Here is a 23,239-nt window from a genome sequence, read left to right as displayed (position 1 = left end):
TCAGAACTAAGAGTGTTCCCAAATGAGCCCCAGCTGACACTGATATAAGTAATAATATACAGTAATAGTTGATGATAGCAACCGAATCACAGTCTATTTCATAAGTGACCTCTTGCATTACCATGGACTTTTTTTTCTAATTGTGTTTTACTGCCTTGCAAAATGTCGTGTAATATATGCATAATGTGTGCATAATTTATGTATGGTTTATGTTTGTATGTGTTGGTCTGAGTCCATGTGCAGGTGATGCTACTGGAAGTAAGATTTACATTGTATCAGGCAGTACTTGTCCATATGATAATAAACTTGACTTGCCCCCGATTGAATAAACTGAGAAGTTTGGGCCATGTGCAAAGGACAGCTGATTTGCTTCTGAACATGGATATAAGAATGATATTGAACTGGTTTACCTTTTGTACAATAATTGTAGATGTCCATTGGTCTTTTGTTACTAATTAATCTTTTCACAAGAGTCAAGGTAAACATGAGCAGGTATTAAGAGTGTAGCAAGATGGACATGGTCTAAGTCCGATTATTATCATTCTTTATTCTTGCCGACTAGTTGCAGAGATTTTGAACTAACCTTGTGCCTGAGTGTTAAAGACAAACCAATTTTGTCAGCAATAATGCAAAGGAACAGAATTTAATTGTGTGTGCTAATGTAATGTACAGGGGAAGCACCCAGGTTTGAACTTACGACTGTTTCTTTGTCAGGTCCCTTTGCCTGCATTGGTATGAATGAAAATGTGATGATAAATTTGTTGGATACCATAGCTGACCTAGACAAGCTTGCAGTGATGGAATTGTAGCAGTTACCAGTTTCTTTTGGAGTAGCAGGGGCATGAGTGGACATACGTATTTCTCTGGACCGATTGAGCTTCCAGAGATAAAAACTTATTGAAGTTGTGAAACATTATTGAAAAATCTATATTTTGGTTAAAACACAAAGTGCTGGAGGAACTCAGTGGGTCAGGCAGCATCTGTGTTGACAGTCAACATTTCAGGCCGGGGCCCTTCTTCAGACTAATAGGAGAAGCAGGAAGAAAACTGGAAAAAGGAGCTGGGGGTGGGATAAAACCTGGCAAATGATAGGTGGATGGAGGCGAGGAGGAGTGGATGGTGGTGATTGCTAGATGGGTGGAGTGGTGAATTTGTGGAAATCAATGCTACAGATAGCTGTGGAGGCAGTATTTGGGTACTTTTAAAGCAGGGATTGACAGGTTCTTGATTATTAAGGGTGTCAAAGCTTATGGGGAGAAGGCAGGAGAATGGGGTTGAGAGGCAAATATAGTTCAGACATGGTTGAATGGCAGCGTAAAGTCAATGAGCCAAATGGCCTAATTATGCTCCTATGATTTATGAACATGAACTAAGTGACAAAGGTTTGAGATTGGAAACAAGATAAAGGGGTATCAGATAAGGAGAGAAGATGAGGGATGAAATGTAAAGCTGGAGGTAGGGATATGGGTGGAAGGGAACAAGGGAGGGGAAAGAGGGGAGGAGAAAAGGGAAATGTGGGACTCGGTGATGGGGTATGAGCGTACAAAAGAAGGGAAAGGAACAGGATACATGTTGGCACAGGACGGCATGGTGGCACAGCGCCAGAGAACCGGGTTAGATCCGGACTTCGGGTGCTGTCTGTACAGAGTTTGTACATTCTCCCCGTGACCACATGGGTTTTCTCCGAGATCTTCGGTTTTCTCCCGCACTCCAAAGAAGTACAGGTTTGTGGATTAATTGGCTTGGTATAAGTGTAAATTTTCGCTATTGTGTGCAATGTAGCATTAATGTGCAGGGATCGCTGGTCGTGGACTTGGTGGGCCGAAGGGCCTGTTTCTGCGCTGTATCTCTGAACTAAACTAAACTAAAAAACTAAACTAAACGGATGACGAGGGTGTGGGGTGGGGAAAATGGAAACATTTCCCAAATTGGATATTTTCTGATTTATAAAAATGTCAAAACAAAGGGCAAAAAGTAAAAATACTCACTTCTGGAGTTATTTTCTACAAAGGAGGTCATTAAAATATTGAATGTGTTTGACATGCAGGAAGCATAGTTTATTTTGTTATCAACATAAGGCACTTAATATTATTTCTAATGAAATTCAGCACAGTTTTGATGCATTGGTAAACTCTTGCTCTGGAAGGGTTTATCAAGTTCTGACTGATCACAGCGTGGCTTCTTTCAGACATCCTGACTTTCTAATTTCTCTCAGTAACGAGTTTTGTTCTGTGTAATAAAATATTCATGCTGAAATGGGTTTTAGACTAATTATCTGCAGTCAACATTTGCTTGTGCAGTAATTTTCTGTTAGCTGGTGAGTTGATTAGTGATTCAGTGGTATAAACAGTCCTGTCTGGCTCAGTACCTGCATGTTATCTGATATCTCGGATGGTTGGCTACATACATCCAACTTAATTCCCATTACTGTTGAGTCCTTGCTGCTGTAAAAGATTTCCGAAGAAAATATAGCAGAAGCAAAGTAGTAAAAAGAAAGTTTTTCTTCATAATGGGGACATTGGGCTGCCAGGTGGCGTAGCGATTGAGTTGCTGCCTTACAATGCCAGAGACTCGGGTTCGATCCTGACTATGGGTGCTGTCAGTACAGAGTTTGCATGTTGTCACACGTCTGTGATCGCATGGTCACGTCTGTGCCCGCATGGGTTTTCTCCGGGTGCTCCGGTTTTCTCCCACATTCCAAAGACGTGCATATTTTTAGGTAAATTGGCCGCTGTAAATTGTCCCTAGAGTCTAGGATAGATCTGGTGTACAGGGTGATCATTGGTCGATGTGGACAGTGGGCTGAAGAGCCTGTTTCCACACTTTCATTTAACTAAACTAAAATATCTAACCCTTCTACGTTTTTACTTCTTGAAAACCCTTATTAACGTCCTGTAAACCCTTACAGAGTGTTCTTTACCACAGGACCCACAATACTTTATGTTTTGGTAAGGCCATCTAATAGCTAATAGAGCAAAATATGTTGAACAACAGATTTGTTTGTACTCCAGTTAGTATATATTATTGAAGAAAGACACAAAAAGCTGGAGTAACTCAGCGGGACAGGCAGCATCACTGGAGAGAATGGGTGACGTTTCGGGTCGAGACCCTTCTTCAGACTGGTTAGAGATAAGGGAAACGAGAGATATAGATGATGATATAGAGATATAGAGAGATAAAGAACAATGAATGAAAGATATGCAAAAAGGTAACGATGATAAAGGAAACAGGCCATTGTAAGCTGTTTGTAGGGTGAAAATGAGGAGCCAGTGAGACTTGGTGGGAGAGGGACAGAGAGAGAGGGAATGCCGGGGCTATCTGAAGTGAGAGAAATCAATATTCTTACCACTGGGCTGTAAGATGCCAAAGCAAAATATGAGATGCTGTTCCTCCAATTTGCATTTTGCCTCACTCTGACAATGGAGGAGACCAAGGACAGTAAGGTCTGTGTAGGAATGGGACGGAGAATTAAAGTGTCAAGCAACCGGGAGATCAGGTTGGTTCACGTGTGCTGAGCGAAGGTGTTCCGCGAAACGATCGCCCAGTCTGCGTTTGGTCTCGTCGATGTATAAGAATCCACATCTTGAACAACGGATACAGTGGAGGAGGTTAGAGGAGGTGCAAGTGAACCTCTGACTAACCTGAAAGGACTGTCGGGGTTCCTGGACAGAGCCGAGGGAGGAGGTGGTTTAGCAACAGGTGTTGCATCTTCTGCGGTTGCAGGGGATGGTATCTGGAGAGGAGGTGGTTTGGGTGGGAAGGGATGAGTTAACCAGGGAGTTGCGGAGGGAACGGTCTCTGCGGAAGGCGGAAATGGGTTGAGATGGGAAAATGTGGCGTGGTGGGATCCCGTTGGAAGTGGCGGAAATTTCGGAGGATTATGTGTTGTATGCGACGGCTGATGGGGTGGAAGGGAAGGACGAGGGGGACTCTGTCTCTGTTACGACTAAGGGGAGGGGGAGCTATGGCAGAGATGCGGGGTACAGAGGAGACACAAGTGAAGGCCTCCAAGTGAAGGAGATAGAGTTTGGTCATAGGGCCAGTGTATGCCTGGAACAGGGATTGTTCAACGTACCCTGCAAAGAGGCCGGCATAGCTGGGGCCCTTGCTGGTGCCCATAGCTACGCCTTGGACTTGGAGGAAATGGGAGGAGTCAAAGGAGAAGTTGTTGAGGGTGAGGACCAGCTCTGCTAGGTGGAGTAGAGTGTTAGTAGAGGGAAATTGAATGGTTCTGCGGTCGAGGAAGTAACAGGGCTTTAAGGCCTTCCTTGTGGGGGATGGAGGTGTAGAGTGACTGAACGTCCATAGTAAAGATGAGGGAGTGGGGGTTCATACAGCGGAAGTCATTAAAGAGATGAAGGACATGTGAGGTGTCTTGGACATAGGTCAGTCCAATTAAGAATCATAATATCGCTACACACAACATGATGTCCCTTTCCTCTTTGTGAAATCAGAACAAATAACCAAGCTGAAACAAAACAATTCAGTATAGATCATCCATGGCTTCAACTGAAGACTAAATCATTAGAGTCTGAATCTCAGATGCAGATTTAGACATCATATAAGGTTAGCATTAGTTGAAGCACAATGAGTTGGATCTCAGATTCCATAAGGATGTTCAGCTAAGTTTTGCATTGAGCTGAATATCGGACACAATAGACTCTCTGAGAAAATTGTTCGGCACGTAGACATAGTCATTCTGCATGGAAACCGGTCATAGAAACACAGAAAATAGGTGCAAGAGGAGGCTATTTGGCTCTTCGAGCCTGTACCGCCATTCATTGTGATCATGGCTGATCATCCACAATCAGTCACCAGTACCTGAGCTCTCCCCATATCCCTTGATTCCGCTAGCCCCTTGAGCTCCATCTAACTTGATTCCGCTAGCCCCTAGAGCTCTATCTAACTTGATTCCACTAGCTCCTAGGTCCTTTGGCTCAGCTTGCGCATTCCAACCAAGATGCCCCATCTATGCGAGCACACCTGCCTCAATTTGGCCCATATCCCGCTAAACATGTCCTATCCATGTACTACTATCTTGTTTAAAAAAACAGAATTATTATTTTATTTGGACCTCCCCTAAAGTTTTATTTATTTTTAGATCCTGCCTTTATGACTTTTTATTTCGGCTGATTGATCATTTCCATGTACATACACAAATTTTCCCCAATATGTGAAGTGCCCTTTAGAAGTCTTTAGCTCAGTTAGTAATGTGGAGATGCTGATAGATAACAGCAGGTGCTGCACATGGAGACTGTTTTATCGGTTTTAAATGAATACGTGCCCTGTGATAAGAGAACAAATATTTCACTAGCTTTCCCAGTTAAAATGACTACCATTTATTTTGTGGCATGTTTGAGTTAGAATTATACTTATTGATTCTTAGTGATCAGACTTACAATGCATTTCAATTGATTTTTTGTGGATCAAATATAAATTGAAAAGCCAGCAGGTTTTGGTTGGAAAGACATACCACCTGATAAATGTGTTAATAAATGAAATGGAGCATAATTTTTCACATTTGCTCTACCTCGGCTATTTTGTTTCAATATAGAACATTAATGTTTATTTGCTGAAGTGATGATAATTAAACATTCACATTTTATCAATAGCAGAACTAATAGAGTATATCCCCTGATGGCCTTTGCCATCTAATTAGGTACAATTCCAGATTATTTATTGGCCATTTAAAACTGGACAGTGGCTATGGAGGAGAGAAGTCATTTAGGTTGTCCAGTCGAATGTGCTGTATAGACTGTGGCTAAGTATATTCATTTGGTATCCTCTTGATCAGCTTTCTTCTTGTGCTCAGTGCAATGAGATAATCATCTCTGGGGCCATTCCCCGATATATTAACAACTTTAAACAGCTTCCTTTCTCCCAAATTGGTGGTTATTGTTGCCATCTACACATTTTATCTGCACACTTCAAGATTCAAGAGAGTTTATTATCATGTGTTCCAGATTTGCTTCAGCACACTAGAATATGGTAGGCATGAATACAGAACAGATCAGTGTGTCCATATACCATTATATAAATATATACACACATGAATAAATACACAGATAAAGTGCAAATAAACAAATAATGGGCTATTAATGTTCAGAGTTTTGTATGAGTTGAGTTTAATAGCCTGATGGCTGTGGGGAAGTAGCTATTCCTGAATCTGGACGTTGCAGTCTTCAGGCTCCTGTACCTTCTACCTGAAGGTAGTGGGGAGATGAGTGTGGCCAGGATGGTGTGGGTCCTTGATGATGCTGCCAGCCTTTTTGAGGCAGTGACTGCGATAGATCCCCTCGATGGTAGGGAGGTCGGAGCCGATGATGGACTGGGCAGTGTTTACTACTTTTTGTCGTCTTTTTCAAGTGCTGAACCAAGCCACAATGTAACTAGTCAGCAAAAGCCTACTGTGCACCTGTAGAAGTTAGAGAGAGTCCTCCTTGACATACCGACTCTCCTTAATCTTCTCAGGAAGTAGAGGCACTGACGTGCTTTCTTTATAATTGCATCAGTGTTCTCGGAACAGGAGAATCTTCAGAGATGTGCACGTCCAGGAATTTGAAGCTCCTGACCCTTTTCACCATCGACCCGTTGATATAAACAGGACTGTGTGTCCCCATCCTACCCCTTCCAAAGTCCACAATCAGTTCCTTGGTTTTGCTGGTGTTGAGGGCCAGGTTATTGTGCTGGCACCATTTGGTCAGTCGGTCGATCTCTCTTCTATGCTCTGACTCGTCCCCATCAGTGATACGTCTCACAACAGTGGTGTCGTCAGTGAACTTGATGATGGTGTTCACACTATGACCGGCTACGCAGTCATGAGTATAGAGTGAGTACGGCAGGGGGCTGAGCACGCAGTCTTGAGGTGCTCCTGTGCTGATTGTTATCGAGGCTGACACATAGTAAATTACCACAATTTTCCAATCACCATTAAAATTTAATAATTCTCACTGGCCCACTAGCTTAAGTGAACATGATTCACCCTCAGATCCCCTCAACAACAGACTGGTTCCACCAAGATGCAGCACAGAATTCCACAGGAAATCCTCTTCCCCTGTGGCTATCAAACTGTACAACCCCTCCCCCTTCTGTCGTGGGGAAAACCGACTTCCCTTCCACCTCCCCCCCCCCCCCCCCCTTCCCAATCTTTGCACGTCCCAAATCCTGGACTGTCCACTCATCACTGTAATTTCATGTATCATGTGTTTTATGACTGTTGGCAGACCAATTTCCCTCCTGGGATAAATAAAGTTCTATTGTATCGTAGAGAGACACAAAATTCTGGTGTAACCCAGCGGGTCAGACAGCATCTCTGGAGAAAATGGATGGATGAAGTTTTGGGTCGGTACCTTTCTTCAGACTTAATTTCCCCTCAAGTGGTTTATGTTATGACACCAACACGAGCTTTTATCGAGTCTTTATCAACTCAAAAACCTTTTTAGAAATTGTCGCAAAAACTGTAGAACCGCTGAACAACTGGATTTTAGATTCAGGCAGAACATTTGAAAGCAAATCATGTCATGGATTTAGCAGTGCTGACTTAGGAAATTTTAATGTGGTGAAATGTAGTTGTGGTGTGTCAGAAATATTGGACAACATTTAAAACTGAGCCTCATGAGATGTTAGGCAAGATTTGTTTTTTAAAGGAAGAAACTGCGATGGGGGGTGGGCAGGAAGATTCATTGTGGGAATTCCAAAGGTTGAGAAGTCAAGAACTGAAGCCAGAATTATTTGGAGTAATAATTTTTATTATTCTTGACCTCCTGGGTGATGAAGGAAAACTGAACAGTTTGAGAGAAAACAGATTTTCTGACTGATATGTTTTAAAATGTGGACCTTCGAGAATAAAGGCATGAGTTAAAAAGCAAAGTCAATAACTAAGTGAGTTAAGATAGCTTTAATTTGAACAAGGTTCAGAAGGTGATGATGAGAGTTTGGTTGAGCAGATGAATAGCTACAGAAATGTGTTGGTAAATTAAGGCCTAATGATGTTGAGTTTGGAATCACTGGGAGGAATCTTTTGTTTTTCACCACTCTTCCAGAGGAACTGACGTAGAAGAAAGTTTGGCTGGGAGGAGAAGGTGGCGAGTGATATAAGCAGGTGATTAAAGGTGGCTTTAACATCACTTGACATGACTTGGCCAGCAAGGCCACATGAGATAACAGGATCAATGATGTGGTTTTGAACCTGCTGTTCAGTCTGCTTGCCCATGACTGCACTGCCAGACTCAGCAACAATTATATCAATAAGTTCGCTGACGACACAACAGTGGTGGGTCTCATCAGTGACAATAATGAGTCGGCTTACAGGATGGAGGTGGAGCTGCTTACAGAGTGGTGCAGATCTCACAACCTTACCCTCAACGTGGATAAGGCGAAGGAGATGGTGATTGATTTCAGGAGGGCTGGCCAACACCATCATACACCGCTGCACATTGATGGAGCTGCTGTGGAGAGGGTTAGCAGCGTGAAGTTCCTGGGAGTTCACCTAGTGGACGACCTGACCTCAACGACCAACACCACAGCAGTCATCAAAAGAGCACAGCAGCGGCTCCACCCCCTCCGGAGATGCAGAAAAGCAGGTCTCCCCACTGTTCACCTAACGACCTCCTACAGGGGTACCATTGAGAGCATACTGACCTACGGCATCACTTCCTGGTTTGGGAGCTGCAAGGTTTACGAACAAAGACAGCTAAACAGGATAGTGAAGACAGCCAGTAGAATCATTGGTGTCCCACTCCCTTTCCGGTTGGAGATCTATCAGAAGCGCTGCATCCGCAGAGCCATCATTAAGGACCCTTACCACCCATCCCACCACATCTTCTCCATTCTGCCATCTGGGAAGTGGTACAGGAGTATCAGCTGCAGAACCAGCAGGATGCTACACAGTTTCTTCCCACAAGCAATAAAAATGGTTAACGGACTATGTCCCCTCCCCATACACATACACCCCCACATCTAACCTCGCCCAAACCTTGACAGCTAGACACCTGTCAAGGTAAAGTCACTGTTTGGTTTGAATGTCTGTTTTTAGTTCCATTTTAGGTCTATTTTAGATATGATAATTTTTAAGTTGTATGTATTTATTTATGCATTATTAATTGCACTGACAAAAACTGATGAGAAACAATTTTTCGTTTCTTCTGTGTATGTAAGCACTCGGTGAAATGACAATAAAGTTAATACTGAATACTGAATTGACTCTGACAAAGAACTTCAAGCTCATGAATTCAAAGGGCAGAGGACATGGTGAATTAAGAAATCACTGTGAATAAGAAGTCATTTAGTCAGTGCAGAGACTAGGAAAACATTACTTGTGTGTGCTGTAGTAATCCAAGATTTCAAACGAGAAACACATGATTTGAAACAAGATGAGACTCGGAGAGTAAAAAGTGCCAGTGGTGTGGGAGCAAACCAAATGCGATTTGGTGACAATAATACAGACTAATCACTGAAAAGGCAATCTCTGAACTATGTTCAAAATAGTCAAAAAGTGAGTGCAGGGTGTTAAAAAAAATGCTAATGCAAGAATTAGGGGTGAGGTTTAAAATGCAGCCTTTGATTTGTTCACGCATATAAATAACATATTTTTTGTAGATAAAGGAAAATGCTTTTTATGATGAATTCTGTTTCACACACAGATTTAATGTGACCATTTATTCAAAGGGGGTAAAAAAGCAATAATTCCTTTGTATTATTGGAGAATATCATCTTGGCAATCAGTATGAGGCTGAGGAGCTGAAGCTTGTGCAGATTTGGATGTGATGACCAATTTATTTTGCACAGTATTTTACTCCTGGGACTGCACGATTGCCACGGGCAGTAAACCAATTTACATATAAACATGTGGAATTAATGGTTACAGTAATTTTGTGAATATTCATGATGTTCACTTTTAGTTCAGCGAAACTTGATTCTATTTCTTGATAATGACTGCATTGAAGTAACTGCATATGTTTGATGCCCTGGGACATTTTCTAAGACAAATGCTTGTAATAGACAGTGATTAATCTGCATACAGCAGAACAAAATTAAAATCTCTCCCTGCCAACTGAAAGGTTCACAGTTCAAAACAGAGGATTTGTCCTTCACTATTTTTGGAACAGATGATTCATGTACAAGATAATTTTCAATGCACTGAGAAATTCTTAGGCTATCGTTGCTTCTGCATTTGTCCACCATATGTGAATCAACTTGCTGTTAAACCAACATCTCATGTAAACCTATCAATTGCCATGACTTTTTTGATTGCACCTATTTGCGATTTTGTGCATTGTGTTAACTGCTCACAATGGGGTCACCTTTTCCACTGAGGCAAATATTTCTCGGTACATTTGCCTGCTTATTTGCAAAATCATGTTAACCCTTCTCCTTTATCCATTTATCTGGACCATTGCTGTTGTAACCCAACATTCATGGAGATTAATTTTGTGCAATGAAAGTTCATTGCCTTCTATTTTGATTCTCCGAAAGTTAACACCCCCAAAGCACTGGCAACATTCAGTTGCAGTTAACTGCATTTCAGTCTTATTTGATATTCATAATTCAAAATTATGTGACATATCTGATATTATTCTCTTTTCTCTTCTCTGTGGTCTGCCTGCCTGTCCATGCCCTTTAATGATCACCATTATGCAACAATATTTCAAAAATAATTTGAAAAGATAAATAACCCAAGTCCCAGTCTTCTGAGTATCCTTCCCAAGATTGTATTTGTATTTTTAGTTATGTGTATTTTGATTAAATTTCAACTACTTCACCTGGCTGGCAACTTGGAATGAATTACCTGCTTGTTCAAAATCAGGCTGTTTTGTCGAGATACATGTGGGTTTTATAGTGGAGGATTTGGGGTTATTTGGGGTTGAAAATCCTTCATTATTGTTTCAGTATTGTTAACTGCTTTCTGGAAACAAACATTTTTGTAATTGAAACAGAATTGTGCTTTAATAAAATCATTGCAGGAAAAGAGATTTGTAAAAATGCAGGTGTCCTTAATTGAATTAATTGAAAAAAAATGTTGCTACAGCCAAAAGGAAAGAAATAAAAATGTCAAACAGATCTATTGTTTCAGTGATGGCCAGGTATTCTGTGTGCTTTTCTATGGTTCTTGGACTAATTTTGTTTCTATCTTTTCATTTTAATTTCTAATCTGTGTTCTTATTTGCCAACATGCAGTTGACATTCATCATTTGTCTGCCCAGTTGGAAAATTGATCTTTGCCTCCTGACAAATCATCCCTATTATGCTGTTTGAGTTGCCACAAATTTTAGAGGTTACATTTGGCACTAACATGCAGGTCATTTATCCGAGCAATTAACAACAGTGATTCAAATGCTGGGCTCTAATGTACTTCCCCTCCGAAACATCTTCTTGACTGATGTGGCAGCTAGAATTTTCTTTTTAAAAGCAACAGTTTTATTGAGTATTTCATTCTCATCTAAAATCCAATAGTTTTTATTGTTGAATCTCTTGGGAGCCCATATAATGTATTTTGAAACAACAAAGTCAAGTATATCATGTTGATTTATACAGCATAATAGGTGGTAGTGCATCACAGACTTTTTAGTAACCACTGTAAGGGGTTAAGGAAATGTATGAAGAAAATTTACCCCTATTGATATATGCTGCCAATTTCTTATTAAATGGTAACTTCATAATTGCGCCTGAGGCTCGTTTCATTATTTTGTCCATTATGGATTGTTGGACTCACGGGACTGTAGTTCCAAATATGTTATTTTGATAACATCTAGTTTTCCATTACAGCAGAAATGTTATGCTAACTTCCCCTCATCCATATATTTACCAGATGTTCCACATGTGTCTTCTGAATGTCATGTAATTTTGCTTCATCATCTTCCTTGACACTTTTGGATATCAATTTTACTTACTTTTCTTTGTTTTATCTCTCTTCTAAACAAGTAGGAATTTAAGTGTCCTTTATATTTTATTTCTGAGACTTTGGCTATTTTCCCTGTTCTTGTTGATATCAACGAGAGTTCAATTACTGTGCCTCTCTCTGGCTCCTACATTCCCTTCTATTCCCATTGCTTTAGTCTAATTTCAGCCTGCTTTCTAGAAACAAACAATTCTGCATTTGAAAAAGAATTGTGCTTTAATAAAATGACTGCAGAAAAAGAGATTTTGTAAAAATGCAGCATGTTCTTAATTGAACTAATTGCACAAAAATGTTGCGACAGCCAAAAGGAAATAAATAAAAATGTCAAATAGATCTACTGATGATATTTCCATATTAAGCCATCATTCTTTTTCTGTTACTCGTTGTTTTATCTGTTGGTATATAATCTCAGCTTTGTAGAGTGAGAAAGATTCTGTTGAGTTACGAAATGATGTGCAAAGATTCCAGTAACCATCAATTTGTTAATGACATAAATCTGTGCAGATAGATAAGGAATGGAAGGAGACGATAGATAACTGCACAGGATAATGCATACAAGAGCAGCTAACATTGATCAGATATGTAAGACATCTATTTTGACGAATAGAAACTGACAAGGATTTGGATGATTTCATCAATAGTAGTTTATAAGATTCAGGTTGGTATAAATGTATCAATTATGTTTTGTGTGCTGAACCTTAAATGATAAATTCAGCAAGTTATAGATTTCAGTAAGTTATGGAGTTTTTATAAATTATGACTGTTGTTCAAAGTAAAGTAAAACAAGTTTTTGATGATAGAAAGATGACAGTGTAACCTTGATAGCTTTATAGAAATTCAAATGTGCTCGTCAATGGATTTGGTGATTTTATTTTAAACCTTGTCATTTTGTCACTGAGATGTGGTTGTGAGCAGAAGATGAAAAGATAGAACTACAAAAGAACATATAGTTTCATGAAGAGAGAAACCTATAAAATGTATCTGTAGCAGTCTTTTTTGTAAGAGGTGCTTAACTGATCAAGGCAGAAGCAACTGAAGGATAGTGTGCTGAGGTTGCACTTGCTAACTGCTATACATCTCTGTGTCGACAAACAAAGATGAGGAGATAAATAGGGAGGAGATGAAGACAATATTGCAATGTTCTACTTGACATTGCTCCTTGTAAGTTAAGAGTGAGCCAAAATAAATTTCAATATGTTACAGCTTCAGACGTAAGTGGAGAGGAGAGGAGCTGCTGGAAAAGTTGTAATGCCAAATACTGCCCCAGAATTGATTTGTATTTGAATCTGAAAGCACAGCACTTGAATTCCAACAAATGTTGAATTTGGGAAGTCAAACCAGGACAGGGCCGCACAATGAATGACTGGATCACTTAATTCTTTAAAATAATGGTTTTTAAGAAATAGTTAAACATTTGTTTACATTTTTTACAAATTAAATAATATTACTATACTGGCAAATGCATTTAAAATGTAAAATACTTTGCCTTTTCTTGAAAGAAATTATTGATCTTACACGGATCAGTTTTACAAAATGCACACAGTGTTATCCAAGAAGAGCATGAATGGTTGAAAATGCTTATCATAGCAATGCTCCATTTTCTACACTGCGTAAATATTTCGAAGGACTCTCCGTACACAAGCTATTTGTACTTGAAGTCTTGTTTGCTTTGGAATCGTGGTATCTGTGATTTAAAATTTTGAGCATGTTCGAGACAATTGGTCAGGAATAAATCAAGTTTGACTGACCTGATGGTTTTAAGAAAATATGGTTAATTACCTTGTGCTTGCCCTTGTTAAATATAGGAATTTAAAATAATTAATGTTTTTTGTATTTCAAAGCGCAAAATCTGTAGATAAACCTGGTTGTTCAGTGCATAATGCAGTTGATGTGTGCCGGCTTAGCTGATAAGTGAATTAAATTTTAAATGCAAATCTCACACTTCTTTTATGATTTGTTACAAATATCCATTTAGTTGGAATTTGTCTTTTTGTACAAAAATAAAGTGCAAAATGTGCAATTGTGTAACTTCATGGGCTGAATATCAAGTTGCATTCTGCAAAATTGAGGATTGTCAGTGGAGTTAAAGCAGTGTTGGCCCATTATTTCACAAAAATCATATTTTTCCGAATCTTCGTGTCATTGGGCGGCCTTAGAATGATTTGGGCGTTGACTGAATGCTTGGAATTGACGTGGAAATAGGTCCTACGTCCCACCAAGTCCACACTAACCATCCACACCCATTCATGCAGTTGCTTTTATTCCCACTTTTACATCCACACCCCACAATCTAGGGGCAATATACAGAGGCCAGTTAAATACAAACCTGCACGTCCTTAGGATGTGGGAAAAAAAGAATGCCCAGTGAAAACCCAAGTGGGAGCACACTGGGAGAACGGACCAACTCCAGAGAGCAGACAACGTCAGGATTGAAACCAGGTGCTCTGTGGCAACAACTCTACCAGCTGAGCCTATTGTGCTGCCCCTATTTTATTTCAGCAAACTTGGATTTATCACACTCTCTATAATTTCTGCGTCACAAAATACCAAAAAAAAAAATTTTCATTTAGAAATGTCTTTAACACTTCGATACCACACTAAGTTGCAAAGGAAACATTCTTTACAATTTTAACAATCTCTACAGCTGTGGGTAGTGTCAAACTTTGAAGGTCTTCAAGTTCTTCTTCATTAGATCCTTCAGCAAGCTTCTCGCTGGACCATCATTTTCACTAATCTTTTCTTAAAGTTTTGCTTCTAATTAATCCAATGCCCAGCATTCTTGTAATTTTATCACCATTAAAAAAAATCATGTTTTGATTGGGCAAAATGTGTAAGAAGGGTCTCGACCGGAAACTTCACCCATTCCACCTCTCCAGCGATGCTGCCTGTCCCACTGATTTACTCCAGCTTTTTGTGTATATCGTGTTTTGATTGATCGATAGGTTATATCAACGTTTACAAACAAAAAAATGGTAAATACATTCCCGGAAGCAAACTCTCATTAGTTAACAATTGTCCAACAAGAGAATACATTATAATAACAAAATATCCATTACTTTGAGCTATGTACTTCATGTTTTTCTTCTTTGAAAGCTCCAGGGCATTTGCATTTACTGATTATTAAAAATTTCACTCTTGTGATTCCTGAAGCATTAACACGCATTAGCACAGTCATCTGATTCATGGTTTAAATTTAGCAGCACTCATGTCACCAGGACAGGTACAAGCGGGCAATCATTACAACAAGAGGTTCATCATCTGCTTTCTGGATCTGGAGACAAATCATGTTTGGTCATTAATTTATTGAATATCCCTCCCCTGCTTCACAATCAACTGATTTCTGCTTGCCCAAAGCAGCCTTATTCCATGATGGACTTTGAAACTATCAAACCAGCTGTCAGAAAACGCATGGTTCAGTAAGAAAAATCTTTGGCCTTTTCAATGAGCGTTGACCCAGACACTGGGGCATCATTGGAACACCTCACACCTATCATTAAACTCCATGAACCATTCCTGAGCCCACTAGCCCAACTGATCAAAATCCAGTTGTAATTTTTGATAATCATCTTTGCTATCTATGATACCATCCACTTTAGTGCCATCTACAAACTTATTAATCATGCCTTCTACATTCTCATCCAAATCATTGATATAAACTACAAACAGCCATGAGTCCGGCACCGATCTTCGAGGCAGAGCACTAGTCACAAGCCTCCAGTTCAAAAAACAACCTTCCAACATCACCTTCTGCTACCTTCCTTAAAGGCAATTCTCCATCCAGTTTGCTAGTTCTCCCCATATCCCATGTGATCTAATCTTACCAGCCAGTCTACCATACAGAACCTTATCAAATGCCTTGTTGAAGTCCAAATAGACAATGTCTACAGCTTTGCCCTCATCAACCATTTTGGTTACTTCTTCAATAAACTTTATCAGAATCATAAGACCCAATGTCCCACATCCAAAATCATGATGACTATCCCTCGTCAGCCCCTGTCTATCCAAATGCAAATGCATATATCCCTCAGAATCCTCTCCAGTAACTTGCCTACTACAGATGTTATGCTCACTGGTCTATAGTTCTCAGGCTTTTCCTCTCAGCCCATCTTAAATAGAGGCACAATATTAGCTACTCTCCAGTCTTTTGGCACCTCACCCGTGTCTGATAATCCAAAAATCTCAGCCAGGGTACCTGCAATTTCTTCTCCAGCTTCCAAAAGTCTCCCAGGGAAGTATCTTATGCTTTCACTTCAATATTCTGGATAAATTCTTGTTTTTTTTTTTTTACTTAGTTGCAACCACTGACCCATGTTGTGTAAAATAAAGTATTGAGCATTCAAGTAAAGAAATGAATATTTGGATTTATGTTACATCACTAGGAAACAAATGCCAATGTGTGTCCATCAAGGTCCCACAACTGCGAGTTATTATAACCATCTCATTTAGAAACATAGAAAATAGGTGCAGGAGTAGGCCATTCGGTCCTTCGAGCCTGCACCGCCATTCAATATGATCATGCCTGATCAGCCAACTCAGTATCCTGTACCTGCCTTCTCTCCATACCCCCTGATCCCTTTAGCCACAAGGGCCACATCTAACTCCCTCTTAAATATAGCCAATGAACAGGCCTCAACTACTTTCTGTGGCAGAGAATTCCACCGATTCACCACTCTGTGTGAAAAAAAAATATTCTCATCTCGGTCCTAAAAGACTTCCCCCTTATCCTTAAACTGTGACCCCTTGTTCTGGACTCCCCCAACAAATTTGTTTTAGTAAGTTCAGTCAGCTGAGAGATGACTGTTGCTTTACACACCAAGGAGCACCTCAATGCTATTTTCTAGTGATACCTTGGATCATTTACATCAACCTGGGTGGACAAATGAAATGGTCGGATTAAATTGAGTGGAACAAAAATGGACTCAGCAATTCATTGATCTGAATGGCAATTATTGAGGGTGACGTTTTTCCAGTTACCTACATGAAGCTACAGCTCCTAAATTAGATTAGATTAGATATAATTTATTGCCACACAGCCAGGGGAAATAAATTGGGGAAAAAAAATAACTGCAGGTGCTGGTTTACAGAAAAACATGCAAAGTGCTGGAGTAATTCAGCGGGTCAGGCAGCATCTCTGGAGAACACGAATGGGTGATATTTTGGGTCAGAGGCTGAAGAAAGGTAGTGACCGGAAACATCACCTTTCCAGAGATGCGGCCTGATTTGCTGAACTACTCCAGCACTTGGTGTTGTCTTTTATCGCTCTTTAATAAAGTTTGCTCCATCCTTAGTTGAAATGCTTCTCCAAAAGACATCATCACCAATAGTGTGCTATAGTATGCAGATATTAAACCTTTTCAGAGAAGGGAAGAGCCGGAATAACAAAGGCATGATATGAAAAAGAGAACAAACCTTTATAATTATAATTGAGTTCATCGCTACAATTGAAAGGTATACTTTAAGCAAAAGAGATTATTAAAGTAACATAATACTTGGTCTCAGTGGTAGAATATATAATAATTGTGTATGCTCTGACTGGTTCCACAAGGAATTATTCACCTTTGATTGAAATCTATTGTAGCAAAATATTGCCTCGATCAATTCCTTGATTTATTGACTGATGAATCCCTAGACAGATTGGTGGAAAATTGCTTCCAGTTATCTTCATCTACAGGAGTTTTTGTTTTCAGAAAACAAATATTCTAAATGTTTGAATGTAACCACAGTTGGCAATTTTAAGTAATTTCATGGAAAAATAAACATAGACTGTCATTATTTGTTTGCTGTAGTGATACCCTTAAATATTGTGTAAGAAAGAACTGCAGATGCTGGAAAAATCAAAGGTAGACAAAAATGCTGGAGAAACTCAGCGAGTGAGGCAGCATCTATGGAGCGAAGGAATAGGTGACGTTTCGGGTCGAGACCCTTCTTCAGACTGATGTGGAGGTGGGGGGGGCAGGAAAAAGAAAGGAAGAAGTGGAGACAGTAGGCTGTGGGAGAACCGGGAAGGAGGGAGAAAGCAAGAACTACCTGAAATTAGAGAAGTCAATGTTCATACCACTGGGGTGTAAACTGCATAAGTGAAATATGAGGTGCTGCTCCTCCAATTTGCGGTGGGACTCACTCTGGCCATGGAGGAGGCCCAGGCCAGAAAGGTCAGATTCGGAATGGGAGGGGGAGTTGAAGTGCTGGGCCACCGGGAGATCAGGTTGGTTAGTGCGAACCGAGCGGAGGTGTTGGGCGAAGCGATCGCCAAACCTACACTTGGTCTCACCGATGTTGTGCCGCTGACACCTAGAGCAGCGGATGCAATAGATGAGGTTGGAAGACGTGCAGGTGAACCTCTGCCTCACCTGGAAAGACTGCTTGGGTCCTTGGTTGCAAGGGAAAGTGCCAGGGGAGGGGGTGGTTTGGGTGGGAAGGGACGAATTGACCAAGAAGTTACGGACGGAGCGGGCTCTGCGGAAAGCTGAAAGGGGAGGAGATGGGAAGATGTGGCCAGTGGTGGGATCCCGTTAGAGGTAGAGAAAATGTCGGAGGATAATCTGTTGTATGTGACGGCTGGTGGGGTGGAAGGTGAGAACAAGGGGGACTCTGTCCTTGTTACGAGTGGGGGAATGGGGAGTGAGAGTGGAGCTACGGGACATAGAGGAGACCCTGGTGAGAGCCTCATCTATAGTTGAAGAGGGAAACCCCTGTTCCCTAAAGAATGAGATTTTAAATATTAACCTTAAATATTAACCAGTTTCAATCTCTTGCTCTTATCCTCCTCATTTTTTTCCTCTTTGCTCTTTTTCCAAGCCTTCCTTAACTGGTTCTCTACCCCACGCCACCACACCATTCACACCCCGAGTCAAAATATTCACAGCTTACCTAATTTCCAATTAAATATTTGTAATTACTGATAGAGCTCCAAGATATTGAACTGAGCAAAGTTTCGCTGTCACCATGACTTGCATTCTGTCACACTCCTTAAGTTCAATGAAAATGTTTATCCATTGCCCGGATTTCAGGGTTTCAGCTACAGGGAGAAGTTGGATAAACTTGGATTGTTTACTCTGAAACATCGGTTGAAGGGGGACTTAATAGACTTGTATAAAATGATGAGAGGTATAAATGGGATAGACAGTCAGAACCTTTCTTATAGGGTGGAAATGTCCGATATTCGTGCGCAAAGCTGTAAGGTGAGAGGGGGAAAGTTTAATGCGGATTTGCAGGGCACATTTTGTACACGGAGAATGGTGGGGACCTGGAACGCATTGCCAGAGGTGGTGCTGGAGGCAAATGTGATAGTGCCGTTTAAAAGGCTTTCACATAGGTACTTGGAAGTGCAAGGAATAGAAGGATATGGATCACGTACAGGCAGATGAGATCAGTTTAATTTACCATCCTATTTGGCACAAATAGCACATCGAGCACCAAGGCAAATTCCATGTATGTCAATACTTGGCCAATAAACGTATTCATTCATTCAATATTGTGGGCCAAAGGGCCCATTCCTGTGCTGTTGTGTTCTATTCTATGTTCTTTGTTCATTAGTTACATTGATCATCACTGAAAGAGTGGCGGAAGGCCCTTGCCACATTTAAACAGTACTTGAACAACATTTTAAGACCCATAACCTGCAAGGCCACGGGCCATAAGATGGCAAGAAGGATTTATGCAGCAGCCACTTTTTGGCTGGCATGAACACAGTGGACTTCTTTTATGCTATTACTCTATTTGATCTTATGAAGTTGATTGATTAAATGGAACAGTCGAGTTCAGGCTGATTTCTTTTTTGACCCAATAGATATTTCATCTGTTTATTCTGATGGAAACATGATTTTGAGCTTTCTCTGGCGGTGGATGAGAAACAGCCATAAATCATGTAATTTGACTTTTCCTCTCCTGAAGTTTAATTGTGGAGAATTCAAATACAGGCCAAATAACTTTCAGAGACTATATTAAATTGGCTGCAGTAATGCAATAATTGATGCAAGGTTAAGATTAGTTTAGTTTGCAGTTCAAGATAGGAACAAACAGCATTAGCGTGGATTCCTGGTCTAATAACTATGCATTTGTCCCAACTGCACAGTATGCCCATGCGAATGTTTGCAGATCCCTTAGGTTTATCAATATTGTCCCCTGCATTCCGATCACATTTCTATCATAGCTGGACTCTCATTAAAATGTTCATTTGGACAAGGTACCACAGGCTGGCTGATGGCTGTGGAACCATGATTTCACTTCAGGGGTGACCACAGAAAAATATTTTGGTGGAGGACAATCAACACATTAGTAACTTGTTCATGTAATTGTAATATTAATGCTGCAAGTAATAACGAATCCTAGTTGTATGTAGGTTTACGCCGAATTTTACAGAAGTAGTCTACCAAGAAGCCCTCCAAAAAAACAGTGAATTGTAGAAACTAATAAAATTCCTTTTGATTTGTGCTTATGTTTATAAAGTACCGAAGGTTGTCTCCAGAAATACTGTAGCCACACCTTCAGCTAAGCTTTGGCATTGCACCTTACAACAATAGTATTTTACAATTTTATCATTCAACATTTTTCATTTGAAAATCATCAGCCATAGCCATCAGTAGGCATAACGTCAATTTTATGATAAATTGATAGTTGCCTTAGACAATTCTTTACTTAAGACTGTTTAAATGTTAGAAAAGGAAGTTCCTACTGAGCATCATTAGATCTAATCATTAGCATCAGATTATTAGCAGAGAGGTTGCTTTTGGTTTTCTGCAGAGGATAGTTTTCGTTTGCTATGTCCAGAGAATAAACATTGTTATTGAACCTGTGTTTTTCTTTGTTTTAGTTTCATATCCAAGTTTAAAATAAAATGTTTTGACCACAATCCCTGGTTAACTATTCTCCTCGTCCTTATGAATTATTCAGAAGCATCCAACAAAGTTAACCACATCATTCTCTGCTATCATCTTTTTTCATTGTACAAAATGGGGATATATTATCCTTACATTAGATTAGATTAGATAGCCTTTATTGTCATTCAGACCGAAGTCCGAACGAAATTGCAGATTGCTGCCAGATAATCTGTAACAATGGCCACTCTTCCCCTAAAGAAAATTCCCCCAAGGATTTACCCTTCACCTTCAGTTCACAACTGTGCGTTGTCATCTGATGACTGGGTTTGTAACCAGATAACAATCTGGTCCATACGAAGTAGATGGACCTCCAGCCAAGCCATTGCAATACAGCAACAACCCTGCTGTCTAACTAATAATGTGGAAAATTATCCAGGTGTATCCCACTCGCTAATCCAATCCAGCTAATTAACACCCAATCAGTCTACTCTCGATTATCAACAAAGTGAGTGACTATATCGTTAACTGCCAACCAGTAAAAAACATAATCATGGTGACTCTTCATATCCTGTTAGCCAGCCAATCTTCTATCTGTGCCAATACTTATATCATGAACTTTCATACACCACAATAACCTCTGATGAAGCACCACAAGGATTTAAACGATCTTTGCATTATTGAAACAAGATGAACACACCAAACCAAAGTAGTGCTATTGTGACACTGCACACAGTTAACGGCCTGTCCCAATTGGCCGTCATTTGCGCGCCATTTGCGCGACCTCCAAAAATGTGGTCGTCGCGTTGTGACGAATGGGTAGCGTGTGGGTAGCGCGGGATGGGTGCATGGAGAGGCGTGGAGGAGTGTGGAGTTGCACGCAGTATCGCGCAGGGCTCCAGGATTTCATGCTGCACGAAATCCTCGCGCGCCACCTGCATGACGTATCGCGTACGTACGCTGACGCATTGGATACGCACGCTAACCCATTGGCGTTGCACGCTGGCGTCCTGCCGTCTCACATGTATCACGTGGTGATGCATGGTTACGTCACCGTGCGTAACCATGTTTCGCCGCGCACCGCAGGGTATTCTAATGATGTCACGCGCATCAGACGGCATGATGAAGCGCGACGTCGCTTCGACCTATTTTACATATGACGCGTAAATGAGGCACAAATGACGGCCAACTGGGACAGGCCCTTTACATTACAGTCGTATTGCTAATACCCATGTTAACTGATTTCCTTGCGTGTATGTTGATCTATCCCCAAATTGCTCCCTAACTTTTTTAAATGATATTTTATGAGCCTTTGTGCTTGCCACATCATCATGCAGATTTTATGATTAATGTTTGAATGTTATATATCTGCTTCAGTCCATAATATGTTCAGTTAAGTTCAAAGTTGCTGGCTATGTAACAATACTCACTGTTCACTGTATCCCTTTGAAATCCTTTGGGAATCCAAAAACTTGACAACAGTTTTCATCTGTTTATTTTCAGGTGGGGCTGATGACAATCTAATTGAAGGAGGAGGCACAAAGTTTGTTTGTAAACCCGGGGCTCGCAACATTACAGTTATCTTTCATCCACTGTTAAGGTATTGTCTAAATCATATTTTGCAAATTATTAGCTGTTAGAAATGGAGCCTGAAGTTATTTCTACACACGCATTTATTTCAATTGATCTAATCTAATCATTTTCTTCTAGATTTTTTGCTATTATAGGCAATTTTCAGACCATACAAAATATTTTATATTTATTTGTTTAACTCCACGCAATAGAATCTTGAATTATAATGATATTATGTTTTCTCTAAAATGTCAACATTTCTAATTTTATCATTGACGTCTGTCTAAATTAAATTCAGCTTTGCTGAGGAAACAGGTGTTCAATCCTCTCCAAGATTTTCTAATTATAAAACCTTATTTCTTTCAAATGGCCTATGGCTTTTACTTGCCTGCAACACAAAATCCCACAAGCTGACAACCAACCAAAGGAGTTCATGGTTCCCACCTCATTATTGACTCCTTTCAAAATATCTCCAGGCATTGCAGCTAAGATCAGGAACTCAATGCATAAGGAAATCTCAGAATCCAACTTATCTGTATCGAAAGAACATGTTAATATTCTGGACAAACAAACCATTATTGTCTTTGTTACGGCAATGTTTGTAAATATATCCCTGAAAGCACTTGTGCTTAGGCATAATTATTAAGAACTTTCTCAATAGCACTTAGAGACCTCTTGTCAACTCAGACATCCCAAAATAGGCATTCATTTTTCCACGTCCACTTGTTATTTAAATTTCTGTCCTATCTCTACATTCAACAAATAAGCAATTTCCTGACGCAAATGGTTCAGCTAAGGCTAATTAATTGTGAATTAAGACCAACTCATGGCAATGTAGACTCGTGCCAATCGAATAATGAATTTAAAGTTCCATCATTTGCTTCATTTTGGCTGTTTAAGACTTACTGCAAAGCAATATCCTTTATGCCAGTTGTTCTGTGCTGGATTTGTGTTC

General features: G+C 40.2%; 1 protein-coding gene across 2 annotated transcripts in view; it reads left to right on the top strand.

Annotated features, from left to right (window-relative positions):
• The window catches only part of exoc4 (exocyst complex component 4), a 402,169-nt gene that overhangs the window by 126,166 nt on the left and 252,764 nt on the right, over positions 1-23,239 (top strand). For both annotated transcript variants that reach the window (XM_033040092.1, XM_033040093.1), the window contains exon 9: positions 22,216-22,312. In XM_033040092.1, the coding sequence (XP_032895983.1) occupies positions 22,216-22,312 (97 nt within the window). The remainder of the gene's footprint in view (positions 1-22,215; positions 22,313-23,239) is intronic.

The sequence above is a fragment of the Amblyraja radiata genome, chromosome 21 (assembly GCF_010909765.2).
Source record: "Amblyraja radiata isolate CabotCenter1 chromosome 21, sAmbRad1.1.pri, whole genome shotgun sequence".
Lineage (NCBI taxonomy): Eukaryota > Metazoa > Chordata > Chondrichthyes > Rajiformes > Rajidae > Amblyraja > Amblyraja radiata.
Note: the sequence above shows the minus strand (reverse complement) of the source record. Positions and strands in the feature narration are given on the sequence as shown.